Source organism: Girardinichthys multiradiatus, chromosome X (assembly GCF_021462225.1).
Source record: "Girardinichthys multiradiatus isolate DD_20200921_A chromosome X, DD_fGirMul_XY1, whole genome shotgun sequence".
In the NCBI taxonomy this organism is placed as follows: domain Eukaryota; kingdom Metazoa; phylum Chordata; class Actinopteri; order Cyprinodontiformes; family Goodeidae; genus Girardinichthys; species Girardinichthys multiradiatus.
In genome coordinates, this window is record NC_061817.1 from 33,364,024 (window position 1) to 33,385,158 (window position 21,135).

General features: G+C 38.4%; 2 protein-coding genes across 3 annotated transcripts; both read right to left on the reverse strand.

Moving 5' to 3' along the window:
* Positions 1–331: 331 nt before the first annotated feature.
* Positions 332–9,677, reverse strand: LOC124862451 (band 3 anion exchange protein-like). Of its 2 annotated transcripts, none has more exons than XM_047356365.1 (21): positions 9,537–9,677; positions 8,332–8,400; positions 8,143–8,198; positions 7,143–7,252; positions 7,020–7,066; positions 6,137–6,302; positions 5,899–6,034; positions 5,739–5,808; positions 5,617–5,659; positions 5,348–5,532; positions 5,012–5,219; positions 4,507–4,713; positions 4,237–4,385; positions 3,953–4,147; positions 3,620–3,865; positions 3,426–3,515; positions 2,333–2,499; positions 1,997–2,238; positions 1,729–1,898; positions 1,230–1,403; positions 332–1,128 (listed from the first exon to the last, which is right to left on the reverse strand). In XM_047356365.1, the coding sequence occupies exons 2-21, from the start codon at positions 8,356–8,358 to the stop codon at positions 1,066–1,068; spliced, it is 2,751 nt and encodes a 916-aa protein (XP_047212321.1). In that variant the 5' UTR covers positions 8,359–8,400; positions 9,537–9,677; the 3' UTR covers positions 332–1,065. The 2 variants fall into 2 exon arrangements, with proteins under 2 accessions (XP_047212321.1, XP_047212320.1); XM_047356364.1 differs by having other exon boundaries at positions 9,517–9,671.
* A 9,916-nt stretch (positions 9,678–19,593) lies between these two features.
* LOC124863117 (migration and invasion enhancer 1-like) lies at positions 19,594–21,135 on the reverse strand. Its single transcript, XM_047357366.1, has 4 exons — positions 20,978–21,135; positions 20,675–20,772; positions 20,465–20,541; positions 19,594–20,388 (listed from the first exon to the last, which is right to left on the reverse strand). Exons 1-4 carry the CDS (start codon positions 21,004–21,006, stop codon positions 20,305–20,307), a joined length of 288 nt encoding a protein of 95 aa, XP_047213322.1. The 5' UTR covers positions 21,007–21,135; the 3' UTR covers positions 19,594–20,304.

Genomic DNA, 21,135 nt, shown 5'->3' on the forward strand with positions numbered 1-21,135 from the left:
TTCATACTGTTTTTGTTACATATTATTCGAATGTCTGATACTTTTTTGTTTTTTTAAGATGAGCATTATTAGAAATAAATGCAGCTTAAATAAGTGAATATGCAGGGTTGCAGTGTGAGCTGTGTAGTTGTGAGTGAATCATTGTTGCTTTCTGGGTTAGGAGGCCACTCTATGTTTCAGTTTAAATAAAGAGCACCTGAGGTTTGCATGATGTCCTTAAATGTAGCATCCATTATTAGGGCCCTTTTAAACCCGTTGTCATTTTGCTTACAGGATAAAAAGCTGAAAATTAATCGGAAGTGGTGTTTACGAGTTGCAGTTGTAAAGCCAATCATTTTAAAGACTTAATTTATTTGTGATAAAATAACAACTCAAAGCCATGTACAGTTTTGTAAGCACACACATTTGATTAACAACATATAACGCATTTAGGTCAGTTACAAGAATAATTTTCTTATGTTCCAACAGCTATAAATGACGTCTAATTATTTGTTTCCCTTTACTTTTTGTTGATTTTAATTTATTTAAATTATCTCTGAGGTAATTACAATCTAAAATCTTATATATGCAACTCACACATCTTTTTCATACACATTTCAAACATGAACAGAAAATACTATGACACACAAGAAATCAAATGGAGCAAACCTAAGAAATATGACTTAAAATATATTTGATAAAAATACTCTAGATTCTCTAGGCTATGGGAAAAAGGCACTGGAAGAAAGCTCCCAGAAATTCACAAGTTATGCTGAGCAAGAAAATCCTGTGTTAAAACAAAGGTAAATGGAAAACATTTTGAGCAGTTAAAACCCATACGTTAAATATGTACTGGATGGAAAAAGTAGGTTAAATGTATTTATATGGAAAAGTGCCTCCTTTTTTCAAAAACATGTCTAATCAAAATATTTTATGTGTAAACTTTTGTCTGTAATTGTAAAATAAATGCTTGTTCATCTACAGAAATGTTGCATGAATGCTGGAAATGAAAAGTAATATTTTAAAGATTAAAATGACAACAGTTTGTAATTACAATCAATGAGGGATTTTTCTTGAAAGTGGTGTTTATGCCAATCCACCCTCCATGTCTTCATCGTCAAATTTCACTTTGGCATCATCTGCATCCAGCTGTAAGACAAATGCATTCATTAACAACAACAAAACAACCTTAAGATAACTTGTGAATGAGGCCTGTGGTGAGTTTTTTACACACACAGCCCAGAACTTACACATTTCATCTCCAAGGGAGTGAAGACCCGACCGGTCATAAAGATTCGCAGTGGGATGGTGAGAATGAGAAAGAAAGGCAGTGCTAGTGAGAAGGGGCTCTGCTTGACCAACCAAAGGATGGCCAAACACACAAGCTGGATCAGAGTGAAGATATGCATCCTCGGAGTTCTCACCTGCAAAGACAAACAATCAGCATGGCATTAGCATGGTTTATAAACCAAAAACTGACAAAACATTATAATATATTTCAATAAAGCAACAGCTCAAATCTAAAATACTGCACAAATCAAATGCCAACAGTCCTGGATGCTTTGAGGTGAATTAAAACACTATTATTATTTGTATTTGGGCACAAAAATGTGCAAAAAGATACAAAATGGTGAAAAATGTGTAAAAGAGGCAGCCAATTACCATATCTTTTGAAATGACTTATTTTGAAAAACACTTTGGTGAACATGACTGAATAAGATAAACAGCATTAATGAGTAGAATTGATACCCTGGTGGCATAGGCATTAGATGGATGGTATTTCTTCGGTGTAAAGAGCAGAAGGATCCTGTCCCACATCTGGACCCCACTTAGAGAGGTGATACCCATATATAGGAAGATACCAAACAAGGCGGTCATTGGAATCATCCTCAGTATCGGTTCCATGAAAATTGAAACCCCTGAACAGTAAGAAAGGGGATGGTTAAAAGAGGAAGAAAGCAGTTCTTCAGTTCAAACATGTTGTGAATGCATCAGCACTCTAGATGGAAGCACCTACCAACCATGATGGCCACGATCATACCACTGATCCTCTGCTCAATCACCTTCTCAATCACTGGTTTGGGCCCCTTAGACATGATAGTCAGAGCGTTGACATGGGTGACGGACCGCACAGTGGCAGCACTTAGCCAGGGGACCCCAAAGATAGAGGAAATGCCACCCATGGTTACCAGGACAAGCAGGTCAAAATGAAAACCAGTGCCTTTTATCATTTTCCTCTCAGGTTTGCTCACAATCAGCCTAGGCTCCACAAAAAACACACAAAAAGATATTTCTTACAAACTGTTGAAAGAGTTTGTTACGGTGATTGTATCATGTATACAACTTTACTCACGTAGTAATCTGGGACTCCATGAAAATGAGGATGAAGACAAGCAGAGCAGGTACACAGCAGGCACCCATCATCCAAATAGGGAAAGGCTTTTTTTCTCCCAAAGGGTTGATTACCCAGCCTCTGACATTGGGATTGGTCACTTCAACACCTTTTGGCACAACTAGTTTCTACAATAGTACATACAATTTTGTTGATAAATAAGGTAAATATACTGTTTTCTGGCAAAGGAGTGAAAATGAATTTGTGTGTTTTTGATTCAGACATTCTTAAAGATAAATTAGGCCTCTTCATGCTAACCAAAGTGGATAAAAAATATGAAGTTTGTCAAGTTTGTTCATTATTTCTAATACAAAAACAGCTTATCTGACATCAGGTGAAAACAGGCCTAGGAGAGAAACTCAGACAGCCCTTCACCCAGCAACACTCTCAAGCTTATTGTAGGGGATCCCAAGATATGTTTAGAAAAGAAGGCATACGTAGTCCCTAAAGTATGTACTGGATCTGCCCTGGGTCTTGTCCCAGTGGGACATGCATGGAAAACTTCCAATAGGAGGCAGCCAAGAGATTTTCTGATCAGATGCCTAAACTCACTCAATTGACTTTTTGCAGCAGCCCTAGTCCAAATCCAAGCTCGCCCTCGAATAGTGGTGCTCTTTTATCCAAAATGTTTTTCTTTCAGTCAAAATATATACCTCATGGCCATGGGTGAGGGATGGAAAATAAACAAACCAGTAAAGCGACGTCCTCTCTTGTTTGCTTTGCTTCTTCTTCCCCAAGACGGAAAAGAGCGACACCCAAAATACTGCCCAGTAGCAGTATTTTGGATGTCGCTCGTGGTATTCATCCTCCACTATGCAACTACAACTCTTGACAACACAATACTTGAACTTCTATTTGAGTCAGAGATTGAATCCTGAATATAATCGTATGTTTTAAGAAGTTAGCAAGTGAATTCCCTGCCCTAAACAAAATTCCACATCTCAATCATACTTCTTAAACAAACAGACACAGATTAAATCAAGCAGTAATGTTTACTGAGGTCGGTTTGAAAACAAACTTTCAGATCTTTTTGACTTCTTTGCACATAACACACCTGAGTGTAAGCATCCTCAATGCTAATGTCCACTGCGATCATGAAGAAGATGGCAATAGGGACTCCAAAATCTCCAATTAAGCGACGAATCTGCAGAGAAAAGAAAAAGAAAGATCTTCATCTAACTCAGAACACTTCGTAGAGGTGATATTTAATTAAGAATATTTTAGAGCTTGTTTAGAACCTGATCTTACCGGGCCAGGAAGGAAGGTGCCATTTTTGAACTGACGGAGGAAGTATGCAATGAAGAAGCAGCCAAACATCAGGCACATAGACAGCAGGGCAGTGTTGGGATATGGCCTTTCAATCTCCAGGTCTTGAACGGTCACATTGCCATCTGGATGAATCTCAATGTGCTTCTTGACGACTGGGTGGAAGGGGTTGTCCAGTGTGTCGTTGACATGTTCATAGTTCAGGATCAAAGGATGGGTTCTGAAGATCTGAGGAAGAAAAGGGATTAGAAGTCAAGTACAGTTAAGTAAAACAAAATAGTTATTGGTGTGAGATGGATAATGAACTGTGCAAACATTTATGAGTTTGGCAAAGGTCTCGTAGATGAAGATGAGTGAAATGAGGATTGAGAAGATTTCTTGGGTGAAGCGTGAAATGAATCGGACCAAGAAGCTGCCTTCCACTGCCACAACTACAACCACGATCACTATCAGCCACATACCCACCCAGGTACGACCCACAATGTATTCGATGCCTTGGGCTTTGCAGAACTAGTGTAGAAAAACAACGAGTTTAAATTCGGAGAACAGCTCTTTGAAAACATTTTCAAAAATCTTATCGCCTGACTACTTGCACGTACGGCAAAGAAAGCCTCCTCAAAAAGGAGCAGAGGTCCAGAAAATCCAATGATGAGGATAGGCTGGGCAGCAATGATGCAAAAGATGACACCCTGGACGCAGGTGGAGACCATAAGCTCTGAGACACCCATCATTTTTTCAGTTTTGTCCGCTGGATTGGGTTTAAAGAGAACAACAAAAGCTTCAATCAGAGCCAGAAATAATTTTCAGGAACATCTATGGTCCTTAAACACAAAATGAATTCTCTTTCCACCCTGTATTTTTATATTTACCTAGAAGTCCCCCAAAAGTGATGGCAGGTGACAGGGCAGCGAAGTAGATGAAGATGATGGCAGCAAGGACCTGAGGGTTCAGAGCGTCTATGTAGTCGCTGAGGTAGTGGCGGTATCGGCGTTTGATGTCTTTCACCATTCCACCAAAAGGATAGCCTGTACGGGCCAGAGGGTCCTCCTTTGGCCCTTCTGTAGCTGTATCTAAAGCTAAACAAGAAAACATATCCAAATTATCACATCATTTGGAAATAAATCTGATTTACCCTTGAAGTTTTATTCTATTCTATTCTATTCTATTCTATTCTATTCTAAGTTCTCAACCATGGTCTGCATTTTTCAGTTTGTTCCTTTTTTACCTCAAAACCAATAATTTTTTATGCTATTTTTATATGCGATTTTTTACTCCCTAAGTGGATTTACAAATTTATTTTTGGATTTTACAGTTTGAAACAAAAATGGTTAAAATGTCAGTGTTCCTGTTGCAGTTCCATTGAAGGATGCTGACCTGCTGCTCTGTCTCCAAAGGCAAGGCGGGTATCAGAAGGACGGAGTCTTTCGCGAAGCATTGTCTGCTGGAAGTCAACAATTGACTCTAGCATTGTTTTGTCTTGGATCTCAGTGGGAGGAATCACAATGCTGCAGTCCATGAAGTCAGCAATTGCTTGGGCCAGATCTTTCTCAGTTTGGGCGAGGTGAGCTTCAAGACTGAACACCTAACATGTGGGAGGAACAGATAACTTTAATCTATCTGCACCAAACAAGTTTGTTAAGAATGTCTGATGTTATTAAGGAATCTATTGTCTTTCAATTTCCAATGTCCCTCCTTATACTTTTCTCCTACCCAGTCAGCCATCATAGCACCCATGGCACGTCCAGTTTGAGTGTAGTTCACTTCACTGTGGCTGGGGCCAACCATCATGAAGACGAAACGAATGGGCACCGAAGATTCCAGGACAGACTCCATTACTACAGTGTCACTCAGCCTGACAAAAGCCACCACTGGTTTCTGCAGGAGGTCGAGAATACCTGCAAGAAACCCCTTTTTAAACCAGATCTGGACCAAAAACATGTACATTACGCATGAACAAAGCTGCATCTGAACAAACATACCTGTGAGGACAATTGAAGCCTCCATGTTGTCAGAGCTGTCTCTCTGCAAAAAAAAAAAAAACTGATTAGGTACATTAAATATATTCTATGCTATACAAAGATTAAAATGTTAAAATAATTACCTTCTTTACAATAGAAAAAGTTTGCATTTGAATGTCTCCAGCCGGAGTAACCACAGGTCCATCATTCTGACTGCGAGGACAAATAAAAACCCATGCTCAGAATGGCTTTGAGATTTCATCTAGTGGCAGAAGAAACAGAAACGTTCCCCCTATGGGTTACCTGCGCCTCAGAAGGAGAGCTCTCAGCAGGGCATCTCGATCAGTGGAGCGGATTTCAGTTTTGCTGACCAGCTCGTCCACTATTTTCTCAGCCACAGAGGACAGGTTGCTGGCATTCATGTCGAAGATGATGGCTCCTGAGGAGCGAGGCTTAAGGTTACAAGTGCTTCAAATAGTCCGAGCATTCGCAGGAAATGTTTGGATGTAATTTTTTAGCTTTATAACAGTTCTAAAATCACCTGTGTTCATCGCTCTCCGAACTTGGAGCAAGCTCTTAAAGGTGAGGTAGGAGACATGAGATGGACCCCACTGTTTTGTGGCGGGGTCAAGGTTCTCCTCATAGCCCACCCATCGGCTGGTCTCCTGCCAGATGTTGCCCTGGAGCTCATTCAACTCCACATAGGCCTGTTGTTATAAGACATTTAGAGTACAGAAGGTCCAAGACTTCCCAGCGTAATAGCATTATAGTGGTGTACAGTCGCTTTAAAATGCGTACTTGCCCAGTCAAAATGTTGTATAGCTAAAGCCATAATTTGCATAGTTTTTGGCAACAATTCCAAAAGGCATGTTTGTACCAAAAACTACAATGAGCATCTCCAAAAGAATATCGTTCCTACTATAAACCATGGTGGAGGCAGCATCATACACCTTCAGTTTGTCTGCTTGAAAGCTGATGATGGATTTAGGTTTTTAACATCGGCATGAATCTAAGCATGAGGAAAATACCATTTTGTACGGGCCAAGACAGAGTTCAGAAATACATTTGACAGATATCTGTCACCTGAAGATGTCTGTGGAAAAGAGATGGCTTCATAATCTGATAGATTTTGAGATCTTTTACAAGGCATAATGAAAAAATATTGTTAAATTAAGATTTGACCAGCTGATGGCTAAAAATGTAATCAAAATCTGCTAGTTTAAGGGGTTTCAGAATTGTTATTGCTCCTTTATTATACTTTTTTCTTCTACCCGTTTTTTTTGTTTTTATGGATACATTTTTCCTTCTATGTGGAAAAAGTTGATAAATTATTTATTTTGTCAATTTTTTTTCCATCAGAAAAACCTGCCATTCAACAGGGATGTGTACATGTGTAGATGTTTTATTCTGAAGAGTAGACTGACCTGAGCATCCCCCCTGGTGGTGGCATTAGTGTTTACATTCAGAAAAGCTGAAATAAAGAGGCAGATGAGTGGTTTTCTTTGTACAAAAAAGGAACAATTCATTCAAATCTGTAAAGCTTTTACCATCTGAATCAGTGGGAATAACAATGGCTTCAGGAGGAGCCTCGGTCTCTTCCTCTTTTTCCTCATCTTTGATTTCGACATTGAAGTTGTCGCTCTGGCTCTGTGAAGTCCTGATGGGTTTTCAGGTACACAAACATGAGCTACATCCCTCAACTTTACACACAAATGTTGCAGACGAAATCACAGATGTTGTTGTTATTTAACGGAGATGCAGTTCAACCCTTAATAAATTTGGGTGTGGATACAATTCGTAAAATTTTAAACTGTTTAAAAAAATACATGCCAATATAGATCCTGAAGTTGTGCAATGATTCGTACCACCACAAGATGGCAGCACAGTAGAAGCATGTTTTTTAGCCGTATTCTTATCTTTGATTGGTCCAGGAGACCTTGTAGTGTAAATTCAAATGTTTAGAGATATTTTCCAGCAGAATGTGGGCCATTAAAAATAAGAATGAACGGTGTCTTTGTGTTGTTTCAAGCAGTATTCATTAAAAAACAAACCAACAAACATTAGAAAAAAATGGAGATTTCTCAAGGACTTTTCTTACTATTTAATATCAAAGTCTGTAAATGTTATTTTATGTTTAAATAAACTTTCATTAAATGTCTTTGAAGTACCTTTCATTTACATTACTTTAAAAAAAAACTACTTTCATGCTTTTTATATTGCATTTCTTTAACTCCATCTGCTTTTATGTAAAATAATTCAGTCTAATTTGTGATTTGACTCAATACAGCATCTTTTAATTAAATCAAAACAAGACCCATGGCAAACAAAAAAACTAACAAAAAAACCCCAACTATGAATCGAAAGGAGGATACAAGTGTCACAGACAGCACACCTTCACAGCCCTTGGGACTGGAACTCAATAATCTAAAAACTGAGCCTTGGACTAGAATGATATAGTTCCTACTATCTTATTAGAGACAGTGTGCAGAAGTTCACTGTTGGGGGACATTGCTAAAAAGGGGGGCTTAAGGAAGATGAAGCACTTACAGTTTTAAGGGAGAAGGGAAGGCTGGACCATTGTCTTCATATGACACGTCACTGCCCTAAATAAGGGGAAGATTAGAAATAATTAATTACAGAGGTTGGATGGACATAGACTTGATTTAAAAAATGCTGGACAATGACTATGCATTTGTCTAATAACACTCTTGCATTTGTTATAACAAAAAGACCAACCTCCTCAAATGTAAAATTGTTCTCCATGGATGTTGGCTTGCCTCAACCTTCAGCTACTTAATGCATTACCTAAAACAGAAAACCAACAAATTGACTCATAATGACATGTAGAAATTGTCTTATCTCTGATAACTAAGAGTCAACAAACTGCTCACTGAGGACCAGCTGTGTTAAACGTTGTGTGTGATTTGAAAAAACGTATCATAAAGGAACACATGCAACATCCCGGTTGCAGGATAGCCCAAATGTATAAACTTCTGAGACAATTACATCGAATGGTCAAATTTTCTGTGGCAATAATATTTGAGCATTATCACTATGGAGAAAATTCCGACTGAATAACTAACTACAACCTAATCTGGCCCCTTTTATTCCAATTTTCTTAAAAGTACTATCATAGGCCCTCTCATGATGCATTCAGAGTCTGTCTGTAAGATGCTACTCAGGTCAGATAATGAACTGGCCGTTGACAATGTGAAGCACGATATAGTTTAAATAGAAGACTTCAGAGCCTTATCTTTGGGTTACGCCCTTCAACGAGGCTCATATGTTCTCCTCAGTGGCAAGAGAGTAAAAAGGTTTAAATCTTTAGCTTCAGCAGCTGCCGTAACATAAAGTTACACACTGGGTTAAACACTAAAAATATTGTTTTCAATATTTGTTTGTGTATTTTAAATAACCCAAAAAATCAACAAGGCCAGTTTTTGTTCAACACAAAGATTTTGTACCTACTAAAATTAATAGGAAATGGATTTGTCATTTTTAACACCAACAGATAAATATGATGCATAAGTAAAAAATCCTAAACACTGTTTGATGTTTGCAGTACCTTAGTGTATGTTTAATTTTATGCAAATCAAAAGCATGTTAATTTCATGCTTTGAAACAACAAATCTTAAGGTCTTCAAATTATCTATAAATAACTATGTTCTGTTTCAGAATCAGTATTGAGTGCATGCTGTTAAAACTTTAGTCAGAAATAAAGCAAAGCAATTTTTTTTATCAAAAGTTTGTTTTCATTTCTTTAAGTAGTTCAAGTTTGCTAAGGATATTTGAACTCAGAGATCTTGGTTTTTATCCCTATTCCACATCAAGACACCTATCTTGCTTAACATTTGTCTCCATCATCACTAGTCTTAAACCAAGCATGTCTAAATCCCTGGCATGAGAAGGACACGCCCCTACCTGAGCTCAAGTAATCCCACCTGGTCTCCAGAACTGGAAACAGGATGAACACAGTGCCCTGTCACCCTCGACGAGCCCGATGATAAACTGAACCAGGGCAGACGAAAAGACGAGTTCACTGAATGACCCAAGTGAGCGGGAACACCCACCTGACAGTACCACGGTGCTAAAGTGCAGTACCCTACAACCCCTGTGGTTGCTCAGCAGGGTGTATGACACACAAACATCCCTATCTGCCCTGGACACCTTGAGACAGGGATATCCCAACCCTAATTTGCCTGCACCGCCCTTTCAGAAAGAAGCAAGTAGCAAGGACAGAAAGGCTCTGAACCTCATCATGTCTGAGGGGCTAACAAGGGCCAAAGGGGGTCAAGAAGGGGGCAAAGTGTGGTACCGTTAGAAGAACATCTCTCTACATCATCCTGTTTACAAACTGGGGATTCCCTTGTGAGAAGAGATGAAAGGGGCTAGTTCCAAGTGACGTGATATGAAAACGTTAATCTAAATTATAAAATACAGGGGTTGGACAATGAAACTGAAACACCTGTCATTTTAGTGTGGGAGGTTTCATGGCTAAATTGGACCAGCCTGGTAGCCAGTCTTCATTGATTGCACATTGCACCAGTAAGAGCAGAGTATGAAGGTTCAATTAGCAGAGTAAGAGCACAGTTTTGCTCAAAATATTGAAATGCACACAACATTATGGGTGACATACCAGAGTTCAAAAGGGGACAAATTGTTGGTGCACGTCTTGCTGGCGCATCTGTGACCAAGACAGCAAGTCTTTGTGATGTATCAAGAGCCACGGTATCCAGGGTAATGTCAGCATACCACCAAGAAGGACGAACCACATCCAACAGGATTAACTGTGGACGCAAGAGGAAGCTGTCTGAAAGGGATGTTCGGGTGCTAACCCGGATTGTATCCAAAACACATAAAACCACGGCTTTCCAAATCACGGCAGAATTAAATGTGCACCTCAACTCTCCTGTTTCCACCAGAACTGTCCGTCGGGAGCTCCACAGGGTCAATATACACGGCCGGGCTGCTATAGCCAAACCTTTGGTCACTCATGCCAATGCCAAACGTCGGTTTCAATGGTGCAAGGAGCGCAAATCTTGGGCTGTGGACAATGTGAAACATGTATTGTTCTCTGATGAGTCCACCTTTACTGTTTTCCCCACATCCGGGAGAGTTACGGTGTGGAGAAGCCCCAAAGAAGCGTACCACCCAGACTGTTGCATGCCCAGAGTGAAGCATGGGGGTGGATCAGTGATGGTTTGGGCTGCCATATCATGGCATTCCCTTGGCCCAATACTTGTGCTAGATGGGCGCGTCACTGCCAAGGACTACCGAACCATTCTTGGGGACCATGTGCACCCAATGGTTCAAACGTTGTATCCTGAAGGCGGTGCACCAATACACACAGCAAGACTGGTGAAAGATTGGTTTGATGAACATGAAAGTGAAGTTGAACATCTCCCATGGCCTGCACAGTCACCAGATCTAAATATTATTGAGCCACTTTGGGGTGTTTTGGAGGAGCGAGTCAGGAAACGTTTTCCTCCACCAGTATCACGTAGTGACCTGGCCACTATCCTGCAAGAAGAATGGTTTAAAATCCCTCTGACCACTGTGCAGGACTTGTATATGTCATTCCCAAGACGAATTGACGTTGTATTGGCTGCAAAAGGAGGCCCTACAGCATACTAATAAATTATTGTGGTCTAAAACCAGGTGTTTCAGTTTCATTGTCCAACCCCTGTACATCTGCAACACTCCAGCTCACTTGGTTCTTTCGAGTGCATGTGGATCAGGAGCAACAAGGCGAGACCTCCTCTGGTGGCTGGAGGTGTGGCTGGTTCCTGATGACACATGATGCTGCACAGACTGGTGAAAAGGAGAAAAATATAAATTAAAAGTGCAGCTTAAAAATCTGAAACAATTTCTACCAAGGCAATCCTGACAAAGTACAGCTTGTACAATGCTGACGATGCAGTTTAAGTAACATAAAAAGTAAATAAAGGAGCTTTTCCAAGGCCAAATGGTACATATAGACAGAATGTGCAACAATGTATTTCATTTATACACAAACTAATAATAGGTACTTGCATGTCTTATATTAGTTACTTAGTTCCAGAGGTACATACAGTACAAAAGGATTTACACTTGTATTCAGGCCCCCTGACTCAATACTTTGTAGACCCACCTTACTTTGCAGTTACAGCTGTTTTTTTTGGTATCTCTCTACCATCTAGAGATAGATTTTGTGTCCATTATTCTTTATAAAATCACTCCACCTTACTCAGGCTGGATGGAGAGCATTTGTAACCCGGTGACCTGCTGAAAGGTAAACCCCTACAAGCTTGAAGTGTTTTCCAGACTGTAGCAGGTTTTCTTCAAGGATAGCCCTGTATTTAGCTTCCCTCATCTTCCAATCAATCCTGACCAGTTTCCGGTGCCTGCTAAAGAAAAACATCCCCACAGCATCCTGCTGCCACCACTGTGGAGATGATGTGCTCAGGGTGATGGGCAGTGTTACATTTCCACCAAACATAGCATTTGGCATGTAGGCAAAAGGTGCCCTGGTCTCATCTGATTTGATCTCTTTCACATTATTTCTGATAGCCCTGGATGATATTTACCAGTATCACAATGGTATTTGCATCCACTTAACAATTATACGTAAGGCTGTGTGGACCTGTCACATTAAATCTCAATAAAAACACAGCGAAGTTTGTGTTTGTTGCATAAATTAAAAAAACGGGTTCAAAGGATTGAATACACTTTAAAGACACTGAATGATATTTCTTTCAATAACAGAATATTCTGTAGTCCATCATTGTAGTGTATATTCTTATTCCGCACCTGTACAATCTGTACATTAATTTACATTAATGCTTTTGTTTAAAACGTATCAAATACTAATATTCAACCCTATGTTGATGACAGTTATTCTTTATTCTGGAAGCACAGAAGAAGCACTCACTAAACTTCGAGATGCCTTTAGTACTTTTCCAAATTCAGTCTGTGATTGAAGTTAACAAATTGCAGACCTATTACCACCTTTCTATATTTAGAAATTGAGGTTGTCTCCCTGTATAAATAATTTGGTATTCTGATAGATAAAGGTCTCACATCTAAACTCTACATTTACCAACCAGTGAAGAAACTTATATGAAAACTCATCTTTTTATTGTTGGAATGGTTCATGTTTCTCTTTTAAAGCCAAGAAAAGACTTGTTTTGCATCTTTTATGTCTGTATTGGAAACCAAAAAAAGAAAAATGCTGGCATTGTATACATGCTTTCTCACTGCATATATTAGCTGTTATTTTCATTACAAATGAGAGGGTGTGGCTGGTCTTCTCCATCCACCAGTGAACTAAGCCACTGGCACATCATAATTTATAAGGCAACTCTTGGAATTCCACCTACATACCTGCTAAGATATATCAACCAAAGGGTCTGGACTGACATTGGGAATAGGTCTTTTCACTTTGAGGCTCCCTCTGCCTAGAATTAGTTGCAGAATGTCTTGTGTCTCTAGAAACTCGTCACTCTAAACACTTCAAAATACTTCTAAATGATCTAGAAATTTGTAAATCTCGTTTTAGACTTATGTGCATAATTGGTGACGGCGTGCTCATTTACTTCAGCTTGCCCTTCTGCATATAGGCCAGTGAGCATTTAAAAAGCCTGGAGTCATTATGTTGACTTACAGTATCTTGCTGAAACAGGGGTCATGTCTTCACTAACTTGAACTTAATGTAATCAGGTCACTACAGAGGGAGGAAGTTTTACAGTACATTTTGATGAGATTGCTTTCCTTCCCCACCATTCAGGAATAATCACTTCAGCATTCAACATAGGAGTTTTGGCATTAGTTGCACCATGACAGTTTCTATGAGATGCTTGAACTCTGCATACTGATCTGGTGTTTACTAATGGTTGGTATGGCTGTTATATCTGCAGTAGATGGGAAGTCTAGTTTCACATCATTTACCTTTTTTACTATTATCATTTCTTCACCAGCAAAAAGGAAGAAAGAGTAATTTACTTTCATCTCAAAGAAGGACGACCATTCTTCTTGTCATCACTTGCTGCAGTACTAATGCTTGACTTGCTGGGCGCCAGTAAACAAGACAAATAACATCGTTGGTTCTTATGAGAATCAATTTTTAACTGAAATCTGCTCAGACCCTTGGATAATGTGAGGGTAAGAGTTGTAAAATAAACTGAGTTTTATTGTTATTTCTTGTTAGAGTAAAATTCCATACCTGTTATTATTTCATTGTTTGAAGCTTTCGAATGCAAAAAAAGCAGAAACCTATAAGGATAAACCAAAAAAAAACTCAGATTGCACAATTAATTTAAACATGTCAACACTTGTTAATTGAACATTTGCAGTAAGCTCGTCAGTTTGAACTCTATTAAATATTACAGTTACTCTGCAGTGAGTCAGCTGCTAAGAAATAATACTCAACCAGACACTTACTGTTGCTGTTTTTGTGGTTTATGTGGTGGCAGAAAAGCAATTTTCCTCAACGCAGAACAGATTATTTTGATTTTTCCACCAAAGAGAACTTGTTAACAATCCAATTAACAATCAGTTTGATTGTGCTTGTTGTGTTTTTGACAGCTACAATTACAACTGATACTTGACATTAACATGCTTCTGTGGTTTTCCTGTTGAGAACGTACCTCCTGAAGTTTTTATCTTGATGAACTCAACATGCATTCCTGCATTTCTGTTGACATACGGCGTGATCCAAAGGCCTTGCAACACCATTGAAGTGCTTCTGGCCTGCATTTGCTTTGATTTAAACAGAGAAAAAAGAAAGCGTGACGTGTGGTTTCAAAAATAGCACTCGATTTGTCCCCCTTTTGCTTTAAAAGCTGCAGACTCTACAGGAGCTGATAACACGCTATCACAGCATTACCTGACCATGTCACAAGGGTTTCTTGTGACGTAAGAAATGTTTGGCTTTGTTTAGAGGAGTTGAGATCGTGTGACTATGGACGAAAATCCATATTAGTGAGCATTCAGTAGTCCTCTTTGCTGTTTTTAGTTTGCAAAGCTTTAATTAGGTTTTTGGCCTCACTGTCCTTTTGCCTTATTGTACCTCAGTAAATTCAGAATTAAATATTGGTAAGATATAAGATAATGATTCAAAATGTTCTTGCATTTTTACTCACTGGATACAGAAAGTACCTTCTCATAATTTGTATTTAAGATTTACTGTGATGTTACATAAACTCTTTTTGTACTAGTACTTTATGAAAATAAAACAAAGAACATCCACACTTTTTATTTAATCCACACATATCTTTGTGTAGGCTTTGTTCTATCTGTATTCATTTGAGGTTTTAGGAACTTTAGTTTTATATTTAATCACATGCCATGTGTGTCAACATGTTTTCTTCATGGATAATTTAGAAAACTCACTGTACAGAAGACTATTATAGGGGTCTAAATTTTAAGTCAGCAGAACAAAACAATTTTAATACTTGGTTAATTATCTGGGCTACAATCTAAGAAAGTCACCCAACTTTAATAATGTTATCCACACTGAGGAAACCCAGTGGGGCCCAATTTTAGACCATATGTGGTAGAAACTTGTTATCACTACTCATAGAAGCTATCTGTGGTCTCCATGTGGCTTTACTTACAGTGTAGACACTCCCAGTTTCCACAAAGGCACTGTTAAATGCACGTTATTTTTTTTATATAATTAACTGTTTTAAACTGGTATATAAAATGAAATGTCAGTTATGTGGACAAAGTATGATTTGAACTTCAAATCAGTTCATAAAGCTGAAAAAGAAAGATGGGAAAGACACAATAGCTGAAACCAATTGTGAGTTTTTGAACTGAATCCTGAATCCTAAAACTTTAGAAATTTCTTGCAGTCGCATCCATCTGGATTTCCACTAAGACTGTAGTAGTTCAAAAAAGTACTCTTTTTAAACATCAAGTTTTTTTATTGGACAACTAATGTTGCAAATATGAGCTCTATCAGCTCCTCAAAAAGCAGACCGGTATGAATTATCACTGAGAGCCAGAATTGAAGACCCACCTACTAACAGTGTATGACGACTATCCTTCAGCAAAGAGTGAACACAGCAAATGGCATCATTCCTTTATTTCAATTCCATTAAACTTTTATTACATCATCAACATTAAATGTTCCATTCAGAGGTAGACTTGACTTGCTTTGGATCATTGTCCTGCTGCATTAGCCAGGTCCGTTTGAGCTTTTTGGCAGGTCAGCCACTCCTGGGAAAGGTTTCTCCATTTGTGAATAATGGTTCTCACAGTGGTTTGCTGAAGTCAAAAAGCAAACCAAATAATAAATATAGAAGGTCACATAAACTTAACATAAGGTCCTGTTGGTTTAAAAAAAAAAAAAAAAAAAAACGCCCCAGACCCTGCAAGTACAAGTGGGTATAGACAATAAATGTCTGATGTTAAAATGTATTGGATTATTTGAAACATTTAAGTGTGAAAAGAAAGAAAAAAGACAAAATCTGTAAGGGGGCAAGTATTTTTTCACTTCACTGAATTGGAAGAGTGAACTTAAACATCGACTAAGCTTTATTCTAATTTCCACTTTATACTTGGAGTCAAAGTAAAATGGAGAGAGTTTGATGACCATGTCACCAATTTCTCATTCAGATTAACATTTTATGATTTATAGCAGAGATGCCGCACCTCTTTGAAAAATTACTTAATCATCAGTAAACCTGATGTTTGGTGGAATCCTTCTTTTTAACACCTATCAGTTTAATGGACTGTAGCAGTAAAACAGATAACCTGCTTAAGCATAATCTTTTTATCGAACAGATGAGATTAATCTCAGAATGTACCTCTGTCCTGAATTTCCCCACTGTGGGGCAATAAATGATATTTCTTATCCATCCATGTAGCTCAAACTCAGCTTTATTGTCATTAAAGTACATATAAGATAAAGATAAATGTAGATGAATACACTGCTTTTTACCAGCAAATCAACAAAACAACCTTTAACTTATAAGGTGCTATTTACATTGTGCAGATTGCAGAGTCTATTTTTCAATTGCCTAATTTTACATATGAGTACACAGCCAGATATGAGTTGCAATGTAGAGGTAAGGGGAAACCCATACATCAATGGTTGCATATTAAAGGCTCTGACATGCTGAGGGAGGAGCCTAATGCTGAGTCTGGAAGTGTGAGTCTAGATGCTGCAAGATTTCTAACCAGTGAAATCTTTTTTAGGCTGTTTTGCCTAATTTTATTGTTTTAAATCTCAAACAGTCAGTTTAAGCTGTGGTGTAGCTGCTCTTCAATTAAAAACACAGTGGTTCCTGCCAATTATTTTGTCCATTTTTTAAGACATGCTGTATAGAAGTTTTAATCCAGATGCTTCAAAAGCTTTTTTTTTTATCTTCTTATACCTTCTTTACATTTTCTGTCACCTTACAATAAAATCTGAGACAGCCAGAGATTGAGGCAAAGTCAAAAGTAAAACTTTTACCAGGTGGCATTATGAAAAGAAATTTACTGCAATGTGTTTTACCTGGTCACAATTCAAGAACGGCATATAGATGGCCTACCAGCACAGGCTGTTGATGCAGACTGAGATTTTTTTTTTTTTGTAATTAGAGCAAAGGGTTTACTGCAAAAACTTCCTAAAATGGAAAATATTTGGCACAACACTTGGAAATCATCTTTCAATAATAATGCTTTTTGCTTCGTTTTTAATTCCATAGTAAATATGACCACAAATTTCCAGCGACTTACTAAAGGCAGAGCAGGGTGCACCCACATCTATATTTAATTGATTTATTAAACTTTGCTAAATATAGCAAGCATTTTAAAGGGTGACTCAAATCATGTTCTCGTTGCTGAGAATAGACTTTATAGGCCGAGAAAATAAAAAGCTCCCAAAATTTCAAAACTACCTTTCTTTTAATAACACAAACCTATAAAACCCTTTTTGTGTTTTGAATCTACAGATCTCTCTCCCTCAAAAAATAAGACTGTTTGTTTCAATGCAATAGTGCCTGTTTAGGCAATATCTATTCTTTTTTTCTATAGACAAAACAAGTTTATTTGTATAGCACATTTCAGCAACAAGACAATTCAAGGTGCTTTACATGAACAAAGTACATTGCAGCAGCGTGATAAAGGAAAGTAGAGAAAAGTAAAGAAATGTTGGACTACAGACTAAAATTATTGATGTTTTAGGTAAAAGTTTAAATAAAACAGTCAAAAGCAATTCTAAGCAAATTTTAAACCTTGATTTAAAAGAACTCAGGGTTTCAGGAGTTTGTTCCAGATTAGTGGGGCATAAGAACTGAATGCTGCTTCTCCGTCTTTGGTTCTGGTTCTAGGGACTTAATCGACTTGATCCAGAACAACTGAGTGTTCATACAACACCAATAAATCTTTTTAATGTATTTTGGCCGCATTCTGGATCAGCTGCGGCTGTCTGATTGACTAAAGATAAATGCATGGAGGAGTTTTTCAAGATCCTGCTGTGACATTAATCCTTGAATCCTGGACATTTTCTTCAAGTTATAGAAGGCTGATTTAGTGACTGTCTTTATGTGACTCTGTGGAGGTTCAAGCCAGAGTCCATCACTACACCCAGATTTTGGGCCTGATCTGTGGTTTCTAGCTGTAATAACTAAAGCTGTGTGCTGACTCTTGATCTCTACTCCTTTGGTCAATAAATAATTACCTCAGTTTTTATTGAGCTGAAAAAAATAATGACACATCCACGTATCGATTTATTCTATGTATCTACCTAACGTTTGAATAATTTCATAGTCACCATCTGGGATTGTAATGTAGAGCTGTATGTCATCTGCATGGTTATGGTAACATATCTTATTGTTTGTTATGATCTGAGCTACAGGGAACATGTAAATGTTTAATAATAAAATAAAAATCATATTTTTGACACCCGAAACCACTTTCAATTGGACAGTTTTGGCCGACGAGGCAAAAGGTTTTACACCAATACATTATACCTAGCACTGAATTTGTATGGAAATGAATTTGACTCTGTCTTCAGGACTGGAATGAACTGATTGTATATTTTTGTAAATTAGATCTGTTAGTCTTGTCAATTGCCTTGAGATAAAATTTGCTGTAAATTGGTACTATATGAATAAACTGAATGGATGAATAACTTAAGAATCCTGAACATGTTTCTTGCTGGGACCACATTTCATATGGGTGTAAAGGCACATTTAACTGGTCCTGTTTATGTATTTGAAAAATTAAACTGAGATGGTTGTACTCACATCAAATTTCTTCCCTGGACAGTTAAAAGAAAATAGTTTTAATTTGGAAAATGTTTTTTAAAGATTTCTCATGTTCCAACATCAAGCTTTAATGTATATTATTTGGATTCTATGTAATAGATGCTCTACTCTGATATCTGAAATCAGAATTTAATGGAAATTTTGTGGTTATTACAAGATTAGAAACTTTCAGGGTGCAAGAAAAATTATCAAAATGTAGCACACCTAATTTGTGCTTACTGTTTGACTTCTGTGACCTTTCTTCTGGATGGAGGCAAGGATGAGATGATGCCTTGACGCTCATCTTTGAGTTTGGCGCCCCTTAGTGTAAACATTATGCATAACACTCAAAATATTTAATCTTTTAATATATTTACTTAAGATATATTTTTCTGCACGCTGACATCTAGATGCTGTTTTAGTTGGATTTCAGAGGCTTTGCCCTTTGTGGTGAACAGGCATCCTTAAAGCGGTAACAGTGCACAAATGTTTTAAGGCAAAACTCTAAACAGACTGCAAACATATTATCTGAAAGGTGTGGCCAGCAAGGAAACTTGTGCATAACAATTACAGGTTAGCACCTATTGTGATGTAATCTGTTTATGATAAACAGAAGAACTTGTTCCACAGGAACATTACACCCAGCAACAGTGTTAAGGGATTCAGAAAGGGTGGGACCCAAAGGGGCGGCTTGAATAACAAACATGCCCTGCTGGGAATTTTAAGAATAACTGGTGTGGTTGTACACAGAACCTTCTAATAAGTGTGGACATGACAACTGTTCTAGTCAAGGATTTGCTTTATTGAACATCTGCGGTTTTAACATCAATTAAAGTGGAAAATGAGACATGTTATTCAATAACAACAGGTGATGGTTCTCAGGTATGCAGCTGATTATGTCTCCAGTGTTTACCAGCTTGAACTAAAGATATGTTTAGGAACAGATGAAAGGTGTACTTGGCTCATGTTCACTTTAAAGTTTAGAGCTATTCAAGCCTCTTAACCACACCTAAATACCCACAAACAATTGCTTAACAGAGTTGTGCAAAGACATTAATAGTTTTCCTTCCTACTTACTTGTTTCTCCTTTTTCATTTTGTATAAAATAAAAATTTCTACCGATGTTCGAGACAATCAAAAAAAAACCCAGATATAGAATACAGACACTTAGCGGATTTTAAAATGCCAGGCATTGAGGCCCGAAGGTAAATAAGTGCACTCCGTCATACCCAGTCTGCGACAACTTCTCCTGGTCTCTGCTCCTATATGGATTGAACTCCAGGGATGCATTCATCATACCACAACCTTTAGGATTTGAAGTTACAGCAATCATTAACAGCCTGAAGCAACTAATGGGAGCAGAGAGAGGAGCCATCTGACACAATGAAGACTGGAAAGTAGCGTGTGGTCAAAGTGTTTCATCCTGGCTGGATGTAGGTGGCCAGGGGATCATCCTCCGTGATGCTGCTGATGTTACAGCAGAGAAGGAGAGCTACATGATGACGCACGGTGCGCGGCTTTTGGTGATCTTCTGCAAAGGTTTCCCATCATGGGCAGCCTGGACTGCATTCATGATCTACGGCGGGGAGAAATGATATATAAACCAAACGGGTGTGGTTTCAGAATAGACTAAAGTTTTGCAGATTACTCACGTCATCCTCATACGGGAAGCCACCGGTCTCAAGCTTGGAAAAAATAAGCTGCCCGTTAATTTCTACTTCGAAGCTGCCTGTAATTTCAGAAGAAATGCGGAAGCGAGTTAAGGAATGTTGACTTGAAAGACAGCCTATAAAGACACAAGATGACGATAAAATAATATCGAGATAAAACTGTTTCATTCGTCAGCATGACTTGTGATTTACCTCTCCTTCCCACAAAGCCCGACACATCCGCCTCCGGAAACTCGCCCCTCACGGTCTGGGCGAGCTCCTCATAGCGGGGTCCGTATCCTCATCCGCCACTACAGCGAACAAAGAGAGCATAGAGATTAAGGTGAAAACAAACACAATCGTAGCATTAACCAGTCGTAGCTGATGGCTAACGATGCTAACTGCAGCTAAATAAAATTTCAACTCCGCTTGAAATGACACTTAATGAAATTCAGGACACAGATGTTGAATGAAAATCTGGGAGAGATGAAAAAAAGCACGATAAATGATACCTACCAGTATTCAACTCGAATTTTCACCCCCATTTCTGGTGTTGTTTAAGCTGGAACCGTCCTCTACACAGCGCTGCTACGTAGCTTCTGTGACAGAGGGCTTGTCTTGTACAACGCTGGTCTAGTGAAGGGGCGGGGCTTATTCACGTAATAGCGTTACGT

What these genes read in the sequence shown, in the direction of transcription:
- LOC124862451 (XM_047356365.1), bottom strand. Translation starts at nt 8,358, where the DNA reads ATGGAGAACAATTTTACATTTGAGGAG. An exon ending in CTTTTTCTATTGTAAAGAAG is followed by an intron (nt 5,660 to 5,738) that starts GTAATTATTTTA and finishes TTTTTTTTGCAG; the next exon opens with AGAGACAGCTCTGACAACAT. An exon ending in ATGGAGTCCCAGATTACTAC is followed by an intron (nt 2,239 to 2,332) that starts GTGAGTAAAGTT and finishes TGTGGAGCCTAG; the next exon opens with GCTGATTGTGAGCAAACCTG.